This window comes from Podarcis liolepis (genome assembly GCF_965112155.1).
Source record: "Podarcis liolepis genome assembly, chromosome: 4".
In the NCBI taxonomy this organism is placed as follows: domain Eukaryota; kingdom Metazoa; phylum Chordata; class Lepidosauria; order Squamata; family Lacertidae; genus Podarcis; species Podarcis liolepis.
In genome coordinates, this window is record NC_139558.1 from 12,305,983 (window position 1) to 12,328,388 (window position 22,406).

At 44.3% G+C, this 22,406-nt stretch overlaps 1 protein-coding gene across 4 annotated transcripts in view; it reads right to left on the reverse strand.

The window, feature by feature from the left end:
* CLDN10 (claudin 10) overlaps positions 1-22,406 on the reverse strand; it is an 87,125-nt gene that overhangs the window by 10,069 nt on the left and 54,650 nt on the right. For 3 of the 4 annotated variants that reach the window (XM_083501347.1, XM_083501344.1, XM_083501346.1), the window contains one exon: positions 56-217. In XM_083501347.1, the coding sequence (XP_083357473.1) occupies positions 56-217 (162 nt within the window). Of the gene's footprint in view, positions 1-55; positions 218-17,273; positions 17,587-22,406 lie in introns of those variants that run through there. The other variant, XM_083501345.1, reaches the window with a different exon arrangement.

Genomic DNA, 22,406 nt, shown 5'->3' on the forward strand with positions numbered 1-22,406 from the left:
ACAGCTTTACATCCACTTGGTGTAAAACACAGAGCATTTATAATTTCATATTTACCGCACAGTATGAAAATAAAGCCAGCTAAACAGGCAATTTTAGCTTTCGTCTGGTCCGAGCCTCCAATTTTCGTACATTTCATCCCAACCAGTGCAAAGACGGAGCCAAAGAACCCAAGACAGACAGCGGCAATCATGAGTCCTCGACAGGCCTGGATGTAACCTGAAAAATACAATGGTAAAATTTGGTATTAGGCAGCAGTTTCAACTTCCATAATTCCTGTGCAAGTGAAACACTCCTGATCTTCCTAACCCCAGAGATTTGGAGTGTGCCATGAGTTCATATGCTCCATCCCTCCATGTGGTTAATTACTGAGCCATTTGCACTTCGACAGATCACTCTCCTTCCCAGGCTGAGAGGGAAAATGGTGGAAACAGGTTATTAATTGTGACAGTGTGGTTTTTGCAGCTGCTGGTAAAGTTGCAAAATAAAGAAGCATGAGACGGAGCAATGGAGAATTTCTGAAACAAGAGGAAGAAGAGTTTGGATCTGATATCTGGCTTTATCACTACCCTAAGGAGTCTTAAAGCGGCTAACAATCTCCTTTCCCTTCCTCCCCCACAACAAACACTCTGTGAGGTGAGTGGGGCTGAGAGACTTCAGAGAAGTGTGACTGGCCCAAGGTCACCCAGCAGCTGCAAGTGGAAGAGCGGGGAATCAAACCCAGTTCACCAGATTATGAGTCCACTGCTCTGCACCACTACACCACACTGGTGTAGTGAAACAACAATGAGATATCAGCTCTGCCCAAGGCATGACGGAGAACAGGATCAACCGGGAAAAGATAAGACACAACATTTTACAAGGACAGGAAGAAACACCACGAACAGAATAATTGCCACAAACAGGAAGAATAAGGATATAGTTTGACTGCCTCACCTGTAGTCTTATAAATCATTTAATTTGTCAGTACGAATGGAAGTTGTTAATACTGCAGCTGTTGTGTAAGAGATTGTTATCTTGACTGGAGTGTAATTGAAACTAAGATTTTGGAACGCAGAAATAAAATCATCAAACCATCAATTCTAGCAGGCGGGGGGCCACCTATGGTAAATTATATAATTTGGTATCTTAATGATTGGTATTAGTAATTGTATTATAATTTGGCATTGTTATAATGTGGCTATTATTGGACTGTAATTGAAAACTAATAAAAAGTATTATCATATATGTTCCATCCCTTCTAATTCCTCACATGCAAATCCCTTCCCTTTCCCTTGTCAGCCTTAACCATGGTTTTCTTTTACAGCTGCACTATATTAACTATGGTCAGCACCACAATAAGGTTGCCATATGTCTTCTTTTTCCAGGACATGTCCTCTTTTTCAGGATTAAAATTTCTGTCTGGGCAGATTTTTAAAATTTGGCAAAATGTCTGGGTTTTTTGGTTTTTTGTTTACACTAATCCAAGACGTTTTTAAAATAAAAACAATTTTAAAAGCCCCACGTGTCGTGCTCCCACCCCTAGCTACTAGCAATATATCACAGCTTCTATAGCCTACGTATAGTAGGAGTATTTAAAAGTAGAAGTGGGTCAATGTGTCCTCTTTTTTGCTCTTCCAAATATGGCAGCCCTAGAAGCAAACAGCACAGGAGGATTTTGCACAGGGCAGAAGAGAGGAGGGGGAAGCATTTGACCCCTCAAAGTGTTCCCAGTCTCCCAACTATTGTTAGGAGAGCAGGGAAATTGTGTCTGCAACAGGTCATTGTCCAGCTTACTACCCAAAATTATAACTGTGCTTGCGTTAATTGGGCTCCTTACGATGCATGCTGCTTTGAGATCAATGTCAATAAGTGGTCTGCAGATCTTTCTAAAGAAATAAACCATTGGCCATGGACTGGTTGGACACAGGAATGGCGGGAGGAACCAGTGTGGAAACCACCGAGGGAAAAAGGCTCAGGGCCCGGGCAGTGGAGGTGGGACAACGAGGAGTGGTCAGAAGGAAAAGAGGAAGAAGACTGGGTAGAGGAGATGTTGAAAGGTAACAGGGCTTAGAGGGCTGGGAGAGTCTGTGGCAAAGAACAGTCAAGAATCAGAGGCAGGAGAGTGGAGTGAGGGAGCCTAAGAGGCAGAGATGAGTCAGGCTGGTGAAAAGTCACAAGAATCTCTGGATAGCTCAGTTGCTTAGAGCAAGGTGCTGATAATGCCAGGGTTGCAGGTACGATCCCTGTATGGGACAGCTGCGTATTCCTGTTGCATTGCAGGGGGTTGGCTGGACTAGACATTCCTCAGGGTCCCTTCCAACGCTACAATTCTGTGATTCTATGATTCCCTACTTTTGCAACAAGCTCCCCTCCTGCCTGCCAGAACCAGAAGAGGAATGAAAAGGGAGCAGAGGAGAGGTTGGCTACACACAGGTACAGTCTCTGATTGCTTGGGGAAAGCCCTGAGGAGGCATGGACTTTCAGTCCCGGCAACTGATTTGCTCCAGTCTCAAGCAGTATGATCGTCAGGGACTGGGGAGAGGAGGAATGGTGGAGACCACCTCCCCAGCTTGACCCTTCCAGGGAGGAAGAAGAGGAAGAGAGTTTAGATTTACAACAGGGGTTTGAGGGAGGTCACAGCTCAGAGGCAGATGAGGGGGAAAGTTGGGAAATAATGGGAGAGGAGGAAGAGGAAGAGGAAGCACCAGGAGGGCGACAGCTGATGGACACAGTGTCTTTAGAAAGCATTCCAGATCCTCCATCTCCCAGAACCCGGCAGGCCTTGAAAGTAGGAGAGCAAAGAGCTCAAAGACAGAGGGCACTGATCAGCACCCATAGGAGAGACAATGAGATTGATGAATTATTAAGTGGGAGAGATGGGAGGGGGGTGCAGATTCACTTGGGGAAACACCATTATCCAAGAGGCTGGGTACTATAGCTTCTCTCTGTAAATACTGAATAAAAAGCAGACAGTAAGAAACATTTCCTTGTCTCTGTACGTTCCTGGGCAACTGGCCGGAAGTCGCTGGCAGCAGCCTGACGATGTGCTGCTGCTCACACCAAGTACCTGAAGCCAGAAGTAGTAGGTCTGTGGCAACTACTAGTTTCAACAATTCCCACATTTGCTTAGCATGGCTGGATGCCTGCATAAAACCATTTCCTCTCGACTGTTGCCATAAAATTTAAAGCAGTGCAAGAACATAATTTTGCGTAAATACTCTTAAATAGCCAAGAGTCTCTCGACACACTTTCTTCCTCCTTTCCTCTGTTTGCTAGCTCAGCCTGCCTTCGGCAGACGTCATAATTTCCGACATCCACAGAAATGACGCAGAGAAACCTTGTCATAACAAAGGGATCATCCACTGTTATGGCATCCAATCAGCAATTTTCCTTGTATTTTTCAACAAGGAACTTTAACCCTGCACATCATGGTGGTAGGGAGAATTGGGGTGGAGGGAATTGCTTCTATAGTACAAGGTCCAGGGGAAACTTTTGCTAAATTTATAAGCAACTGTGACATTGCCTATGACAAGGGCTTTCAAAATATGCCTTCTTAGTGTGGCATGGGTGGGTAGTCATAAAGACTTTTGCTAGAAGGAAAGGAAGACTTTCTTAACTGGTCATAAGATAATCTCTGTAGAGGAGAGAAAGATGATTTGGTTTTGGAGCAGGAAGCACATGAAACGAGAATGAATTATGATTTCCTTTAAATGTAGGGATTTTTGGCCAGACACCCAAAAAGTTTGCTAGGGAAACTTTCCCCAAAGTTTCTAGAACAGGAAAAGCTTCACCTGTTTAATATTTGTACCCTGGATTTAGCCAAAGGCACAGGAGCAGGCTCAATTTAACACAAAAAAATGTAGAGAGAATTAAAGGAGATGGACCACAGATTCCCAATTATATTACCCTTGTGGAAAATGGACATTTGAGCAAATCCTCCGTCGCGCTTTAAACATAACGCTATGTGTAATCATTAAGGGTTTCAGACCGACAGCCCAATCCGAGCTTGAAATTGCCTTTAAGCAGACCTCTGACCTTCCATCAACCATAAATACATAGGCATGATTTCAAATTCCAATGCAGGCACGCAGTGCAGCTTGGCAGCAGCATACCCTGCGACAAATCTCACTCTCCCTATTTTTGTTGCCTATAGGAAACTGCAAAAGAAAGAAAGAAAGAAGGGCATTAAACCTGGAGGAGCAAGAAGTGCTCCTCCTGAGCTGGATTCAGATTCAGCCTGGTGAAAGCCTCACATGGGTGTGCAGACTTGGTTTAATGTTACTAAAAGTGGGTTTTTATTCCAAAGCTCTTCCCTTTGTGCCCTTGCCCAGTTCTCTTCTTCTGTAGCTACTTTGTGGGTTGCATTCTTCAGCTACACCTGTAGATTCAAACTAGCCAAGGAAGCCATTATTTCCCGACAGGTCCAATTTATTGGCACCGTTAGTAGCTAATTAACACATTAAGGGTGATGAAGCATGAAGGTATTTACCCAGAGGTCCTCTCCCGTCTAATTTATGGCTAAATCTCCTAGGCAAAGCAGTAAACATTCACCCCAGCCCAAATAATTAGCGTCTGCTAAAAACAACATGGCTGCCATTTGCTGGTCAAAGGCCAGCGCATGTTTTGTTAGGGAGACGGGTAGCAGGGGGTAGAGAAAGCAAATGTGTGATCAGCTCATTGAACCAACACAAATTCACAGAGTGGCAGGATAATAATGAGGGAAGTGGTCATCCAGTCCCAGCTCCCCAAGGCAGGATCAGGCAAATGCAATTGTTCCTAAAGGGATTAGTTTCCGGGCATGTCAAAAGGCAAGTGGAAAGTAGGAAGCATATAGGAACATCGCGGCAGAGGTACGCTTCAAGGCAGTTTCACAAGAGTATACCGTATTTTTCGCTCTATAACACGCACCCGACCATAACACGCATGTAGTTTTTAGAGGAGGAAAACAAGAAAAAAAAATATTCTAAACGAAACAGTGGATGTATGATTTTTGTGGTTCCTGCTGTGGCCACAGACATGTGATCTGACGGTGAGTTTGGGGTAGCCCAATGCAAAAATCCTGAGGATCCATGTGGATCCATGCTTTGTAACCACGTTTTTGCACCACTGCGGCCCCAGGCAACAGTGGGTGCGTGATTTTTTTGGTGCAAGCTGTAGCCATGGACATGCTATGTGATCTGCTGGTGAATTTGGGGTGACCCGTGTAAGCGGCTCCTCTCCTCTCCCGCTTTGCTCCTTTAAAGCAAGCAGGCTCTCTGTCCCTCTCTCCTCCCCACTCAGCGGCTCTTCTCCTGCTTTGTTGTTTCAAAGCGAGCCACGGAGGAGGGAAGGAAGGGGAACCATGGATCCTCTGCTCACGACCACAGCAGATCCCCCCGCCATCCGTAGGCATTCGCTCCATAACACGCACAGACATTTCCCCTTACTTTCTAGGAGGAAAAAGTGAGTGTTATGGTGCAAAAAATACGGTATATTTACAGTAGATAATTAAATGAGCAATTGAAACGAATTTGGATATGCAGAAGATATTAAAAAATAAATAAATTTAAGGAACCGCAGAAAGAGAGGGAAGGATGTCAAATTTTGAAATGTCAAATTGATTGTAAAACGAATGAAATGTATAAACTTGAAAATTATAAATAAAAACTAAAAGAAAAAAGATCTAGATTAATCACAGAAACTTCCTTAAGATGCCTGCTGAAATAGAAAGGTCTTTGTAAAGCATCTGAAGCTCAGTTGGGACAGGGGGGCTGTCCCATCCCAGACAGTGGGGTGGAGTCCACAGAGCTGGGCATCGGAGCAATGGGGAACTCACTGAAGATCCCAGTGATTAGGCAGGGCTATAAAGGATCAGGCAGGACTCAAGGCATCCTGGACCCAAGCTGTTAAGGGACTGGCAAATTAAGAGATGATTCCCGAACTTAGCCTGGTAACATATCGACAGCTGGTGAGATAATAATTTAATACTAATTTATTATTCATACCTCGCCTCTCTGGCTGGGTTTCCCCAGCCACTCTGCACGGCTCCCAACAGAATATTAAAAACACAATAAAACATCAACCATTAAAAACTTCCCTATACAGGGCTGCCTTCAGATGCCTTCCAATAGTCAGATAGTTGTTTATTTCTTTGACATCTGATGGGAGGGCATTCCACAGGGCGGGCGCCACTACCAAGAAGGCCCTCTGCCTGGTTCCCTGTAACCTCACTTCTCGCAGTGAGGGAACTGCCAGAAGACCTTTGGAGCTGGACCTCAGTGTCCAGGCTGATCGATGGGGGTGGAGATGCTCCTTCAGGTATACTGAGAGCTTTTAAGCATCTGTGTTATGTGCTAGGGGTGGTCTCACCCCACCAAAAGTATAGCTACTGCAATAGCTTATGCTTCCTTGCTCAAGAGCCCTGCAGGGATTGGGAAAGTCGTGAGCACCTAAATATCACTCGCATTGAGAAAGGAAGCATAAGCCACACAGAGAACATTATCAATTGGTTCTTCATTGGCATCCATCTATTTCGGGAGACAGCGGAAGACTGTGCCTTCAGAGGTGAAGTCAAACAATTGGAGAGTTAACAACGGGCTCCTAGTGTTTGAAGAAAAATGACACAACAGTCACTTCGTGTGTGCATGATGCTAAGCCATAGTTTGTCTGCTTCCCAACCCCCCCAAACCCCCTTGCATGGCTGAGGGCAATAGACTGGAAATTTCTGGTTCCTTTTAAAACTAATTGTAGTTTGTTATTTTGTCTGAAGCAGGAACTACAGTAAGCTTTAGCAATGGTTTATCCAAACAAGCCCAGATCATAAACCATGGTTTTTAAGTTCACTCGTTCAAACAAACCACAGTTGGAGCTAACCACAGTTTGTCCCAGTTCAGATATAAGGACAAAGCAGAATAAACTGAAAATGGAAGTCATTGCTTCTGATCAGCTCCTTGTCACAGCAGTGGGGAGGCTAAATAGAAAGCATACCAGGACTTTTGCACCATCAATACTTGTGTAAAAGAGGGAATTTCAGCAAATGTAGCAGGTGAGAGGAGAGAATACAGGTCCAAAGGAAATTCGTGTAACCCTAAACCATAGTTAAGTGTTACATCAGAACCAACCATTGCACATTACTTAATATTAGGGTTGCCATATTTCAAAAAGTAAAATTCCTGACACCCACAGGAAAGCTGTTGAGCTTTTTTGGGCAATTTTAAGCTTTTGCCACACATTTGGGGTGACATTTTGTTGATTTGGCAAAATTACCCCCCCCATGCCATTTTTACACCCGAAAACCAGGACATGTCATGAGTTTTCCTGACGTATGGCAAGCTGACTTAATACCCTCACTCTGTCACTTTTCCTAACATTCTGAAGCAATCTTGATTCCAAATGCTTAATACAGAATTGGGAAATAAACAGGCTATTTCCATGCTTTCCTATCAAAAATGGACAAAAAGTGGTGTGCAATAACAGCAGTTAAAAAAAAAAGCACCACAATATAAAATAAGCAGCAAAAAAGAACCGAAAGCTGGAATATTGTCAGAAAACCACCCACAGTTGTACAAAGTACTTAATTCGTTCCGGAGGTCCGTACTTAACCTGAAACTGTTCTTAACCTGAAGCACCACTGTAGCTAATGGGGCCTCCTGCTGCTGCCGCGCTGCCGGAACACAATTTCTGTTCTCATCCTGAAGCAAAGTTCTTAACCTGAAGCACTATTTCTGGGTTAACGGAGTCTGTAACCTGAAGCGTATGTAACCTGAAGCGTATGTAACCTGAGGTACCACTGTATTTTTAAAACACTATTCACTCATTTGCTATTTGAGTACCGCGTGGTTGCAATTGCTTATCACATGCAATAGATAGTCACTCTCTGAAAATAAAGAGTTGCAGAACTTTTAAAAGACGTTTTCTTCCTATGCCCCCAAGTGAAACGATAATAAATTGACATATGCTTTCTAGAAAGATGTCTAAAGCAGAACTGAGTTCATGGTTGTCTGCTGCCAACTTTGAGACCTTTTTTGTTTAAGAGCCAAAGGGCAAAAAAGCATTCCTTAACAGCCACCCAAAATAATAGCCAATTCTGAGCTATGACAGGCACCAAAACCAAAATACCACTGCAGTTCAAAAGAGCAAATAGATTAGAAAGGGAGCTGGGTAGCTTTTGTCGTCACCTTGCTCTTTCTATGAAGCAGGTCAACATGGTCTGAGGACCCCAGTATATCCACATTCAATACTGATTTTTAATTGCATATTTGTTGCGATGCCATCAAACGCAATATACAAGAAGGAAAAGAAGTAATAAAAGCACAATTGAAAATCATACAGTTTCTAGCACATCACATCACAATTGCCGCAACAGGCGGAAAAATTACTAAGCCATCTCCAAAGACCATCAGGAATTTCAAAATGGTCCATGGGAAAAGAAATTTAAGGAACAGCAGCTCTGAGGATGATCATTGATCGTCACATTGGACAAAACAATTCTTGTATTTCCAACATACAAGCATCAATACCATTACTGATTTTCAGAAAGGAGACAAAGCCGTTGCATATCAACAAAATATTCAGAAGCACGTGTTTTTACAAAGCACAGGAGCAAATGGTGATTTCATTGCATCAGCCCACAACAGTTAAGGAGAGAAACCTATTTTCTTTTCTTTTTTAAGTGCATTATTCAAACCAACTCGGTAGGTTAAAGACCAATATGGATTCACTACTCTCTTAATTAACAGGGAATTAATGAACACATCTGAGATGAAGGCGGCTGCAAGACTAGCTTCTCAGCCCCATACCTGGTGCCCTTTTTGATGTCAGGTGTGAAGAAGGAGGAAATATGGCGGCCAAGCATAAAAAAACCCATAATGGTAACTGCAACAGAGTGAAGCACAGAGGTCAGCTATCTGGTAGCTGCAGGAAGCCCACTGGAATTAACTGTGCTATGAAGTTTCCTAAGAGAAACTACAGTGCAGTTGATCACTTCCTGTCTCTGCCTATCAGCAGTTACCATTATGGGGTTTTTTTTATCCTGTTTTTATTGATCAGGACAGCCTGTTGACTTTTCACAGCTGTCGAAAAGATCAACAAACGCATGTTTTTTAAACGACACAGCTGACGCATGCATTGCATTCATCAATCTTTGCAATAGCAGATGTGACCAATATCTGCACTGCTAAAGACTTTTTATTATTCTGCACCTAGATATCATTCTTGAAAATAAATGGAAATATACAAAACAACAGCACACCGCTGATCGGCATTTACAAGAAGCCCACTGGGATCATCCATGCTGCGACGTTCCTGGTGGGGAACTTTGTAATGCAGTCAATGCCTGCCCAAAACTCAGCTGTTCATTACTGGGAAATGATATATAATGAAACGAAAAGGAGGTTTAAAATAACGTTTGTAAAAAAACCAAACCCAGAAGCTTTTCTTTTGGGAATTACAGGGACAGAACTACCTAAAATGTATAGAAACTTATTCATGTATGTGACCAGTGCATTTTTTCTATAAAAAAAATGTTTAGGGGTACTCTCATTTTCCTACTCATATTGAAATACTGCCAAACTTAGATTCACAAAATGTTTAGGGGGATGTGTATCCCTGCGTCCCCCCAGAAAAAAAGCACTGTATGCGACTACATCGGCAAGAATGTTACTTGCCCCAAAATGGAAAGAAGCAGAAGTCCCAGCAAAGGAAGAATGGATACAAAAACTTATAGAATATGCAGAAACGGTGAAACTTACCGGAAGAATAAGAAATCAAGATAACAAACTTTTTTTTTATAAAAGAATGGAAATGGTTTATTGAATATTTACAGATGAATTGTAAACAGATAAGAACATTGGCAGGATTATTGTAATAACCTGCAGTTTCATAAGAGTATATATTTAAAGAAGATGAATAAATGAGCAAATTAAATTAATTTGGATATGCGGAATATATTAAAAATAAATGTAAGGAACTACAGAAAGCGGGGGAAGGAAGTCAAATTTAGAAATGTCAAAATGATTGCAAAATTAGTGAAATGTGTAAAATTAGTGAAATGTATGAACTTGGAAAGTTTTAATAAATTTTTAAAAAAGAAAATAGAAAGAAAGAAAAAAGAAAAACTCTTGAGCGCTTGGAGCAACCACCTGCGAACCACACTTACGGCAGGCCTTGCTGTCTGTATATCTCTTTGGACCACTAGATTGAGTTGAAGATGGCAATGCAAAGGACCTTCGTCTCTAGGCATGCTTGAGCCATACAAACAAAGGATTGGGGGGGGGGTTGTCATCTAGAGCAAAATACAGATTAGAAGGCTCAGTTAGGTCAGTATCGATTACAGTATACACTTCCAGAGTTAACGCTAAATAGAGAGCCAGCCTGGTGTAGTGGTTAAGAGCGGTAGACTCGTAATCTGGTGAACTGGGTTCGCATCTCCGCTCCTCCACCTGCAGCTGCTGGGTGACCTTGGGCCAGTCACACTTCTCTGAAGTCTCTCAGCCCCACTCACCTCACAGAGTGTTTGTTGTGGGGGAGGGAGGGAAAGGAGATTGTTACCTGCTTTGAGACTCCTTCGGGTAGTGATAAAGTGGGATATCAAATCAAAACTCTTCTTCTTCTTCTCTTCTAAATACATTGCGTCTGTTAATGAGCTACCATAGCTGCTAGAGGGCTGTGAAAATTTGTGTCTTGGGCTTTTTAGACTCATCTACCCATGTACTGGGGACGTGGGTGGCGCTGTGGGTTAAACCACAGAGCCTAGGACTTGCTGATCAGAAGGTCGGCGGTTCGAATCCCCGCGATGGGGTGAGCTCCCGTTGCTCCGCCCTGCTCCTGTCAACCTAGCAGTCTGAAAGCACGTCAAAGTGCAAGTAGATAAATAGGTACCGCTCCGGCAGGAAGGTAAATGGTGTTTCCATGCGCTGCTCTGGTTCGCCAGAAGCGGCTTAGTCATGCTGGCCACATGACCCGAAAGCTGTACGCCGGCTCCCTCGGCCAATAAAGCGAGATGAGTGCCGCAACCCCAGAGTTGGCCACGACTGGACCTAATGGTCAGGGGTCCCTTTACCTTTACCCATGTACTATCTGAAGCCCAAGGGGCACACTGGATGCCAAGTGTGAAATGTATTGACATTATTTTCAGCTCTCCTACTGCACTACTGGGGGCAATGAGAGACTTGCCCTGATTCCAAACTCCATTCAACTCAGTCCTGTGACTTAGCAATCCAGTGAAAGTTACACTGGCAAAAGGGGAGGGGGCGTAAGTCAAACTCTTTTTTATTGTTTTATTTTCTTTGTTAGGTTTGGGCTGGCTCAGCCGGCAGCAGCCCTGTTCCTGGAGTTTGGAAAGGAAATAGGTAAGTTACACCAGCATAATCTACCCTGGCACAACTTACACCAGCTTCTTACAGCTTGAATTGTTCTGCACAGGAGCAGAAGTCGCCGGGGGGGGGGGGGGGAGGGGATCGCAACCCTCTCCTCTGCTACACCTGTGCTCACAAACATTTATTCACCAAAACTCAATTGATAAACCCCACGTTTCCATGCAAGACTGGAGGGGGAAAAACAACAACCTGCACCTGTCAAAATTCTTCTTTGCAAAACTCTTCAAAGAAGAGGATCTCTCATTCTCTTCACATCTGATCAGCCTAAACCCTAAGATGAAAGAAACTGAGCTTCTTTCAGGCGCTCCTTCCTCACCCTTAGGGCTCAAGTTTAAGGAAAGCTTCTGTTTCACAGGTATGGCTTCCCTCTGAGTGCATCCATTTACCCGGAGGACAAGGTGAAGACATCAATATTTTGCCTTTCAAGCTGAGAAAAGGAGTTGACGGAAGGGACCTCTGGGTCAATCGGTATAAAAACCTGCAATGTAGCACGACTCCTTCGCCTTAATGCATCTCCCGTGCAATAACAGAAGCTTTAAAATATGCCGACACCAGGAAGATTGAGGTCTTTGTTTGCCTCAGAAGCAATATAACTTTATGTGTTGTGACTAGAACAGCCACTATATGGAAAAAGAAGGACACCAATGATGCACAAGATGTTTCTGACTATGAGAGCGATACAAGTGACACTGGAATAAGATTATTATATGGATGACCACATTGTTTGCAAGCAGCAGGTCCCAGGTTAAATCTCTGACATCTGTAATTTGGAGGACAGGAGGAGAGAGAGTTAAGGGTCAGGGGGGAGGTGATAGAAAATGACATGCCCTAATAACATAATGAGAAGCATCTATATGAGATCCAAAATCAGGAGAGAGAAGAAATGGGAAGGTCCCCAAAAGCACATTGGAGAAGATATTGCTCATCACATTTGCTCATCCATGCAATAAATAACAGGATGTGATAACATATTTATCCCCCTTGGCCATGGCAAAGATAGCATGATATGGACCCCACCTCTCCTCTAACACTCTAACCACTAGATTATTTTGGCTCTATTCAAGCAGCGGACTTTTTAAAGAAGAAAACGTTAGCAGCAATCGAGACCTTAAATCAAAGATGGATATGTATACACCAGTGGATCAAAAATGGATGAAGCATGGGGAACACTCTTAAAACAAACAAAACACAGAGGCCTGCCTTGTGTTGTTACATGAGTAGAATGTGTGCTTTTATTTAAAATGCATCTCTGGGTTATTTGTGGGGCATAGGAATTTGTTCACCCTCCCCCCCAAAAATAAAGTCTGGCCCACCACATGGTCTGAGAGATGGTGGACCAGCCCACGGCTGAAAAAAGGTTGCTGACCCCTGCTCTAAAGGCTCTGTTTAGGTATCATGGTCAATTGCCATTGATATATCTGCCTTCCCCAAATACTTGTGATAGCTGCTTAAAGTCATCTTATGCAATGATCATCACCATGTCTCACGACAGTGAATTCCATTTCGAAATGGTACTGTGTCAGGAGAACAAGATCACTGAGCAGGCAAATCAGCTCTCAGATTATGAGGGAAAGGACTGCCTTTAATGTCTCCATGCAGAAAGTCCAATGTTGAATCTCCAGGTAGGGTTTGAAGAGAACCCTATCAGAAAGGCTAAAGAGCTACTTGCCAGTCACCAGAGACACTATTGAGTTAGATAGACCAGTGGTCTGGCTCAGCAAAATGCAGTTTCCTATGTTATTAATGTTATTTATATGGAAGGATCAGAGCTCAGTGGTAGAACACCAGCTTTGTCTGCTGAAAAATCGCAAGTTCAGTCTCCGGCATGTCCAATCAAAGAATCTTAGGTTGCAGGGCTGGAAGATGTGCAATACTGGGCTGTCATCCAGGGCTTTATAGATCCTGCCTTATCCTTGCATGTTCTTCATATGCAAGGCTAAGTCATCACACTGGTGCACCCTACTAATACTAGCCCCGATTACAGAAACCAGCTAGGAATCCAGGAAGATTTCATGCTCACGTCAGCATAGGAACTGTAGGGAAAAGATGGCTTCATTTGCAGATATTCTGGGCGAACCAATAGGAATTCAACCAGAACTGAGCCTAAAGAGTTTGGTATTTAAACTATAGGATGGAAGTTTAAGTGTGCATGTGCCATAATTTTATAGACAGTTTAAAAAAAAAATAGAATAAAACATTAGACATCTCTGGAGTCTTTTGCTAAAGTTAAGGTGGGGGAAAAACCAAGGGGGACAATCCGATCGAGGCTGAAACCTGACAAGACAGAAGTACTATTTTTGGGAGGTGGGGCAGGTGGGTTTGGAGGAGTCCCTGGTCTTGCATGGGGTAACTGTGCCCTTGAAAGACCAGGTGTGCAGCCTGGGAATCATTTTGACAGCTGTCAATGGAGGCACAGGTCAATTCTGTATCCAGGGCAGCTGTTTATCAGCTCCATCTGGTATGCAGGCTGAGACCCTACCTGCCCATGGACTGTCTCGCCAGAGTGGTGCCTGCTCTAGTTATCTCTCGCTTGGACTACTACAATGCACACTATGTGGGGCTACCTTTGAAGGTGACACAGAAACTGGAACTAATTCAGAATGTGGCAGCTAGACTGGTGACTGGGAGTGGCTGCTGGGACCATATAACACTGGTCCTGAAAGACCTTCATTGGCTCCCAATACATTTCTGAACACAATTCAAAATTTTGGAGCTGACCTTTAAAGCCCTTAACAGCCTCAGCCCAATATACCTGAAGGTTCAACCTGAGGTCCAGCACCAAGGGCCTTCTGGTGGTCCCCTCCCTGCGAGAAGTGAGGTTACAAGAAACCAGGCAGAGGGCCTTCTCAGTAGTGGCGCCCGCCCTGTAGAATGCCCTCACATCAGATGTCAAGAAAATAAACAACTACCTGACTTTCAGAAGACATCTGAAGGCAGCCCTGTTTAGGGAAGTTTTTAATGTTTGATGCTTTATCGTGTTTTTAATATTCTGTTGGGAGCTGCTCAGAGTGGTTGGAAACCCATTATTATTATTATTATTATTATTATTATTATTATTATTATTATTATTATCAAAACCAAAATCAAGCACTTTCAAGTCCCATTGATTTCAACTGCAGAGTTGAAGCCCTTGCTTCAATTTCTCTCACAGATGTCAAATGAGCAACAGAGCTGGCTTTGGGTGGACTGTGCCTTAAAACCAATAGCATCCATTATTTTTCCTTGTCTCTTTCAGTCAACCACTGCCACCCCTGACCCCCCTCAAGATAAACAAAACAGGTACCTGAATATAAAATAATTTTAATATCTAGGGATTTCTAGGAGAGCTTTCTGATTCCAACAACACTTGTGCTTCACTATTTAGGTAACCTTTCACTATTTCCCCGTGAAGCCACTACAAAAGCTTAGCAAACATTCAATATAATAATAGCCATCCTAGCACTGAGACAATTAACATACCAGCCAGTTTGCTACTCTTGAAGCGTTTATAATGGAAAGAGGAAAAACAACACAACCAAAAAAAACCCCCTTACATCAGGACACAGCAGCATGTTTTTCTTTTGGTATTGCAACGAAGTGTTTAAACAGCTAAATTTTTTACCTTTCAACTAATACCAGCACTCTGTGTGTGTGTGTGTTTGGGAGAGGGCACTGTTAAGTATTCTATATGATTTATGTTGTATTTGTGATGCTCCATCAGGTTATTTTTATCTTTTGTTTGTAAGCCACTTTGGGATTTATTTTAATAAAAAGCGGCACAGAAATAGAATCAATAAATTAATCAATCAATCTCTCAGATAGGACACCCTCCATGGACTCCATGGATTATAGACCCACCCTACCCAGAGTTTTTTTTTTGGGGGGGGGGGTTTCCCTCAGACAGGGCATTGGATAGGGCCCTTTTCACTTCTAAGGAGTGGAACTTTACCTGCCCCCCCCTTGCAGTGATGACAACTGCTTAAGCTCCTCCTACTCACAGGCTGAGCAGTCAGGGAAAGACCAACTGATGCCTCCCCTTGGCCAACCTTCTCCATGATGCCACTCCTACCTCTCATCCCTCACCTGTCCAGCGGCTATTTCACCAGCCCACTTGCTGTTCCTCCTGCTCCTTGGTGAGGGCAGGCAAGCAAGCGGTTTGGGTGGCAAGGAGCAGCGGCAAAACCAAGGAGAACTGGCTGGCAGGCCACAGACAAGTATGTGGTGCTATCAGGGATGAGTTAATAGCTACATGGCTTGTCAGGTTACACTTCATTCTGTCCACTGCACGACTAGCAAAGCAACTTAAAAATGGTTTAGAAAGAGGAGCAGGAATATGGAAGTTCTGGATCGCACGATTCTTTCCCGCTATCAACTCCAGGCACACCTTTAGAGCAGCAGGAGTTTTAGGGTGCAGAGGGTGCCGAGCTGCGCAGGTACAACATTGAGAAGACCTAGAACCAAGAAGATCTATTTGGGGGTGCCAAATTTTGACCTCACGCCTGGGGCCACGTCATGAAAGATTTCTAAAGTCCATCCCTGACGGAGTGTCCAGATAGGTCTGAGAAATGCAGGGCTCAAATCTACCTAGCCCTTGTTCCCAAAGAGTAAGTGCTTGCAGGACACCATTCAAAGCACTTACAGGGGCAAGTGGTGTCTTCCCAAAGTGGTCCAACATAGAGAGCAGGTGGAGGATGGGGAGATGAGGTGCCCAAATGCATGCTGGGCATATCTTTGGCACCTGGAGGCAGGTGATGAACAGGGAGATATTACATGCCCTGGTATAAATAAGTCACTCTTCGACAAATCAGGGTTGGGGGGTTGGGGGGGGGAGTTGCAGAGGAAGAGAAAGGCACCTGCAAAGGAGGTCTGTTTCAGCTATTGATATCCAACCCCTTGCTGATTCCTCCCAGCCTACCTGCATATTCAGTAAAGAGGAAGAGGTAAGCACAAAGCTACCTGGCAAGGATCATATCCGGGACTGTCTTAGAGGTACCGGCACATATTATGGTAGCTTTTGAGGAACTAGTTTATACGCTTTATTGCATAAGCTGAGAAAGCAATATTTCAAAAAAGCACTACATTCCAGATGTTGCTCGGGAAAGTGGGGATTTCTCTTTGTTCTTCCCCTTCATCAGGGCAGGAACCAGGGGATCCTTGAAATCTGTTATGGGTGAGTTCCCAAGGTGTCTGCCTTCCGAGCCAAGGGAAGACTTAAAGGGAAGAAGCTTGAATATTGTCAAAAGCTCTCCAAGACCAAAAAGCAGCGAAAACATTTGGTGGCCGCAAACAGTTTGGTCTCCTATAGAGCAATCAGCAAACCCTTCAGCACTTAAAATAAAACACACAGCAATTATCCTGGGTAGCAAGTAAAGTTCAAAAACAAAGTATTAGCAAAAAAAGAGATGGGGGAAATGGTTCCCAACTGTTGAGATGTTTCCATCTGTACTTGGGGAAAATATGTTCACACCTGTACATCAAACCCCCTTTTCTTATTATCATCAGCTGAAATACAAACTTTATATAATTTTAAGATGGAGACAAACACACACACAAAAATAAAAAACAGTGGGAGGGAAATGGTATAGTTTCAGAATTCATTTTTTAAAAAAAATTATAATAATTGTGAAAATATTTATATTCCCCCTCCCACGGGTCTTAGTAAATGGATCAGAGGTCTCCAGCCTCCTCTTACATTTCTTTGCAGCTGGACCTTTCCCGAGGCGTGTTTCCTCGGAAGTAAGTCTCGCTGGATCCAACGGGGCTTACTCCCAAGTAAGGGGCGCAGAGAAGGTCCAGGGGCGCGCAATGAGCCTCCACCGTGGCCATCGGGAAGCGCGAGGAGCTGTCCCTACCAAAAAAACCCTCTCCTTCTCCTCGCCCTCCCCACCATCCCGGATCTCCGAGGAGACCCATCTGCTTCCAAGGAAGGCGGCGGATAGAGAAGAAGAAGACTTGCGCACCGTCCAGCGCCAGCATGGAAGGGAAATCCTTGCAGTTGGAGACGCCGGTGGAGTCGGTCACACACGTCTTCCACAGGTTGGCCCAGAAGGTGGCCGTGGTGATGACAGTGCCGTCGATGGTGGACACTTTCCAGTAGTCCGTGGGCAGCGTGGACGACACCAGCACCCAGCCCGAGATGACCAGCAGGAAAGCGAGGATCTCGGCCGACGAGTTGGCCATGGCGGGGAAGGAGGAGAAGATGGAGCGCTGCGCTCTCGGAGCGGGAGGCGAGAGCGCACGGCCCTTCCTCGCAGCCTCGACGGAGCGCACGGAGCGACTGAGCGCCCCGGCCGAGCTCCCCACCCGGGCGGCAGCATCCTCCCGGCGGCGAGGGAGGAGCCGGCCGCTCCACGCCCCACCCCGGGCGGCGAGCCCTCGCGGCCGGCCTGGCCAGGGCGACGGGGCCCCGGGAGGAAGGCTGAGGCGAGGGGGGGGGGCGACCCTCCTCCTGCTGCCCTCGCTGGAGAGAGGTCTGTAATTCCAGGTAGGGTTGGCCGTCTGTCTATTAGGATGATGGTTATTACACAGCCTCCAACTTTTCTCTGATGAAAATAGGAACGTCTCATTCCATAATCATAATTTTACTCTTTATACCTCACTCATCTGACTAGATTGCTCCAGCCCCTCTGGGTGCCGTCCAACATATATAAAACATAATAAACCATTAAACATTTTAAAAAACCACCTTCCCTATACAGGGGTGCCTTCAGTTGTCTTCTAAAGGTTGTGTAGTTACTTATCTCTTTGGCTTGGGGGGTCAGATAACGCCATACCCTCCAACATTTCTCCAATGAAAATAGGGACATCCTAAAGAAAAGCGGAACATTCTGGGATCAAATTAGAAACCGGGATGGATTCTGTAAATCCAGGACTGATCCCTGACACTAGGATCTATTATTACTGTAATCATCATTAATAATAATAATTCAAATTATAGACCACCCTTTATCCAAAGATCCTAGGGCATTGTAAAACATTAGGAACGTAATTACGCAGCATAATATTTTCACCTGGTGCCTAAATATATGTAATGATGGCACCAGGTGAGCACCTAAAAGTAAGCAAACAATATTACCCCCCCCGCCCCCGACCTAAAAAGACACACCACCAGCCTGCCTGAAACCATTCTGAGCTGCCCTAAGCCCAGCAGAGGGAAAGCAAACCTTTGAAATAGTGTTTGAAGAACACCACCCATTTTTGCTGACTTGAATTACACCAGGCTGTCAGGTCATGTGACCAAGCCGAATGGGTTTAGGATCCAGGGTGTATTTAAGCTTAAGATCTACTGGGTTTGGCATCTGGGAAGATATGTTGGTAGATCCCTGGATGAGCCAAGGATGAGGGAGCTGAACCAGGATGCGGCCCAGAGGATCCTGCTCTGTAGGATTGCTCCTTTAGTGACAAAGCATCAAAAACAAAAGTCCAAACCGTCTCCAGGTGCTTCCACTTCATGGCCACAGATCTGGAAATTGGGCCCTAAAAGTCCCATAGAACTTGTGACACTTACTAAATTCATCTAAGAAGAGTAACTTGTTCCACCGTGAAACTACTTGAACGGTGTTCTCAACCATACTGAGTTGTGCATTGGGCTGGGGAACCAGGGGTTCTGCAGAAAATGTTTTGTTTGTGAAGACTGTCGGACAATTTGATCACTGCAGCCCTTTTTTTCCCTTCCCAAAATAAAACCTCACGCACCCATTTCTAGTTTCATAAATTAAATACGGATGACAGCCTTATTTGTTCCTCTGCCAGTATAAACAGATTAGGGTCGTCATGCCTGTTGTTCCAGATTGGTTTTTCTTTTTCATTTACACCCGCTTTCTGTTGGGCCACTTCAAACCCTTCCCTGCCCCTTGAATGACATGGTTTCAGTGGGTGCCTGGGTGCAGCCGGCCAAGGAAAAGACAGCTTGTGAATCTGGGCTCTGTATAACCTCTGTGCATATGGCTGAGTTTGTCTGCAGGCCTGAATTGTTAGAGAACCTTTCCTGAATTCTTGCCAAGATATTAAAGACAGGTGAAGCTTTGTCCCTGGGCATGGTGGAGGGGACATAGGCAAGCACATGGGTGATGAATTTGGACCGTGGGATAGATTGGCATCCTCTCAAACTACCCTCCTCTTTCAAACCTCCCTCCCCTGCTGGTGAATATGGATACAGTGGTACCTCAGGTTAAGAACTTAATTCGTTCTGGAGGTCTGTTCTTAACCTGAAGCACCACTTTAGCTAATGGGGCCTCCTGCTGCCACTGCGCCACTGCTGCACGATTTCTGTTCTCATCCTGAAGCAAAGTTCTTAACCTGAAGCACTATTTCTGGGTTAGCGGAGTCTGTAACCTGAAGCATATGTAAACTGAAGTGTATGTAACCTGAAGCGTATGTAACCTGAGGTACCACTGTACTACATTAAGTACTTGGGTTCAAGCTAGCTGTTGGTGCTTTAAACAAATCTTTCCTACCATTACAGTGGTACCTCGGTTTTCGAACGTAATCCATGCCAGAAGTCCATTCGAGTTCCGAAACGTTCGAAAACTGAGGCGCAAACGGCCCCCTGCAAATTTAATAGAGAAAACTGAGAAAAATACAGTGGAAGCCATTCGACTTGCGAGGCATGTTCAAAAACGGAAGCATTTACTTCCGGGCTTACAGTGTTCGAAAACCAAAACGTTCGTCAATGGAGACGTTCGAAAACCGAGGTACCACTGTACCTTAAAAATGTGTCTGGGAAGAAGCAATAACACAGAGGGTAGGGTTGTGAGGACCATGAATGGGAGGAAACTTTTGCAAAGGGTTTTTGCCCAATTTTGCCTCCTTCCCCTCTGCCCCCCCAGTTCCCCATGACACCCCATTCTACTGGGTTTTGGAAGAACACAGGGAGTGGGAAAGAGGAGGCCTTCAACAGACTTCCTTCCATTCGAGGTTCTCAGGAGCCAAATCAAGCATTTTGGAAAGCATTTAAATACACTGAGAACTTGTGATACTCACACACACACATGGGCATAACAAACAATATATACAAACTTCACATGCCTATTGTTGCTAATTTGGCTATTCCTATACAACTTGCATTTTAAGATGCAATAGGTCAAAACAATTAGCTGAAGAAACGGACTGGACTAGGACCAAAAACATTTTCTACAGTAACTTACATTTTTCTTTCTCCATTTAAACACAATGTTATGCATAAAGTAATACCATGAAGCACAGAACAGATGGCTTGACTGTGAATATATTAAAATACGTTTTCAAGCTGCTTAAGTATATTTAAGGATTTAACAGGCAATTTAAACAGGCAGCAAATGTTTTCAGAGTGCCAGCCTTGCTTTGCTTTGCTTACAGATACTCCTTGCAGTCAATCAATTACCTTACCGTGAAACTGTTAGTATGCTTTGTATACGGAAGAAACGGAAAGAGACAAGGAGAGAACATTATACTCTTTAATCCTGCAAATTATAGGGTTAGGGAGAAATGGAGTATACAAAAAGGCCTGGACTGGCCAAACCTGGCATAAATTTAAGTTTTCACAGAAGGAGAGATGTGATGGAGAGCGAGTTACTTGTCTTTTCAACATGAAGTCACCGTGCATCCCAGCTCAACAAACTGGACCACACAAGCTCCCTTCTCTGAACAAAGCTGTTTTGTGATTTTCTTTCAGTCTAGCAAAATTAATCGAAAACATGGAATTCTTCCAAGAGTTTTGTGTTGTTTAACTGGATGGTGTGTGCAAAATACAGGGATGTGACAAGATAGGACCCTCCAAAGCCTTTCTTTGACTTTTGAGCTCAGTTTCCACTTCCCAGTCAGTCCCAAGCCCCAGTGCCAATGCAAAGAATACATAGACTGCAGTCCTAAACACACCTACAGTGGATTAAGGGCCCATCCACACTCCTGCTGGTCCCATGCCCAGAAACCATGGGGCTGAGTGGTTTTCTGTTTGCTCCTGTAGCTTATCCTGGGAAAACCATTCAGAGGTAAAGATCAGGTTTCCCCAGGCAAAAGCAGCAGGACAAGCGGATATCTGAATGAGACCTAAGCTTTGTTGGGAACAATGGTGTTTTTTTTTTAAAAAAAAATCACTAATAAATATGTATAGGACCAAACTGTGAGTCAAATTTGGCAGCTCCCTCTCCAGAGACATGCTGGTTAGATTGCTTCCCCATTTATATAACCCATTTTGTATCGTACAGAGGTCCCCGAGCTTTTCCTCCAGTGGACCGCTTGAAAATAGCTGGGAGTCTTGGCAGACCACTTAGTAATTTTTCTGCCTGTTGCAGCAATTTCAATGATATTTGCTAGATGCGGCGTTATTTTTAATTGCCATTTTACAGACATGCCATGGACCACCTGAATGAAGTTCACGGGCCATTGGTAGTCCTCAGGCCACAGTCTGGGAACTCCTGATCTAGTGGACAACTATAGTTCCATATACTGTATCTACCAGATAGGAACTGGCCAACTTCTACGTAGCAGGTAGGGCAGGGGAAGCAAACATGACTGGACATGCTAGGACACTCAAGCCTTTTTTGCCACAAAAGATTCCTGGAGGGTTATGGTCCAGTAAGAGACATGGGGAAGGCCAACCCAACCAAAGAGCAGGACGACATCTAAGAAAGTGCAGGAGAAAATTGCATATTTACTCATAAAAATAGTCCAATATACCCAGTATTATTTCACCTTATAAAACCATCTCCTATACTTCTCTTCTTCCTTTTGAGAGAGCAACCTAGCCCCAGACACCAACCAGAAAAGAAGCAGCTGCCAGAACATTACTTCTTCCTTCCAGAAAGAAATTTGCTCCAACTGCCTGTGGCAGGTTTTTGCTACCTTGTGACTTCCAGATGTTTTGGACCCAAACGCCAATTGTCCTTGACCATTGGCCATGCTGGCTAGGGATGATGGGAGCTGGGTGTACAAAATTACCTGTAAGGCATCAAGTTGAAGAAGGCTGACCTGGGGGCTATACAAGGGAGCAGGAAGGTTGCTCTGTCCATTGTCACCAGCCAAATGATTAAGAGGTCTGGTATTTCCCCCCCTTCCTGTATTGTAAGCTGTTTTGTAGATCACTTGATGGAAAGGCAGAATGTAAAATCTCTAGG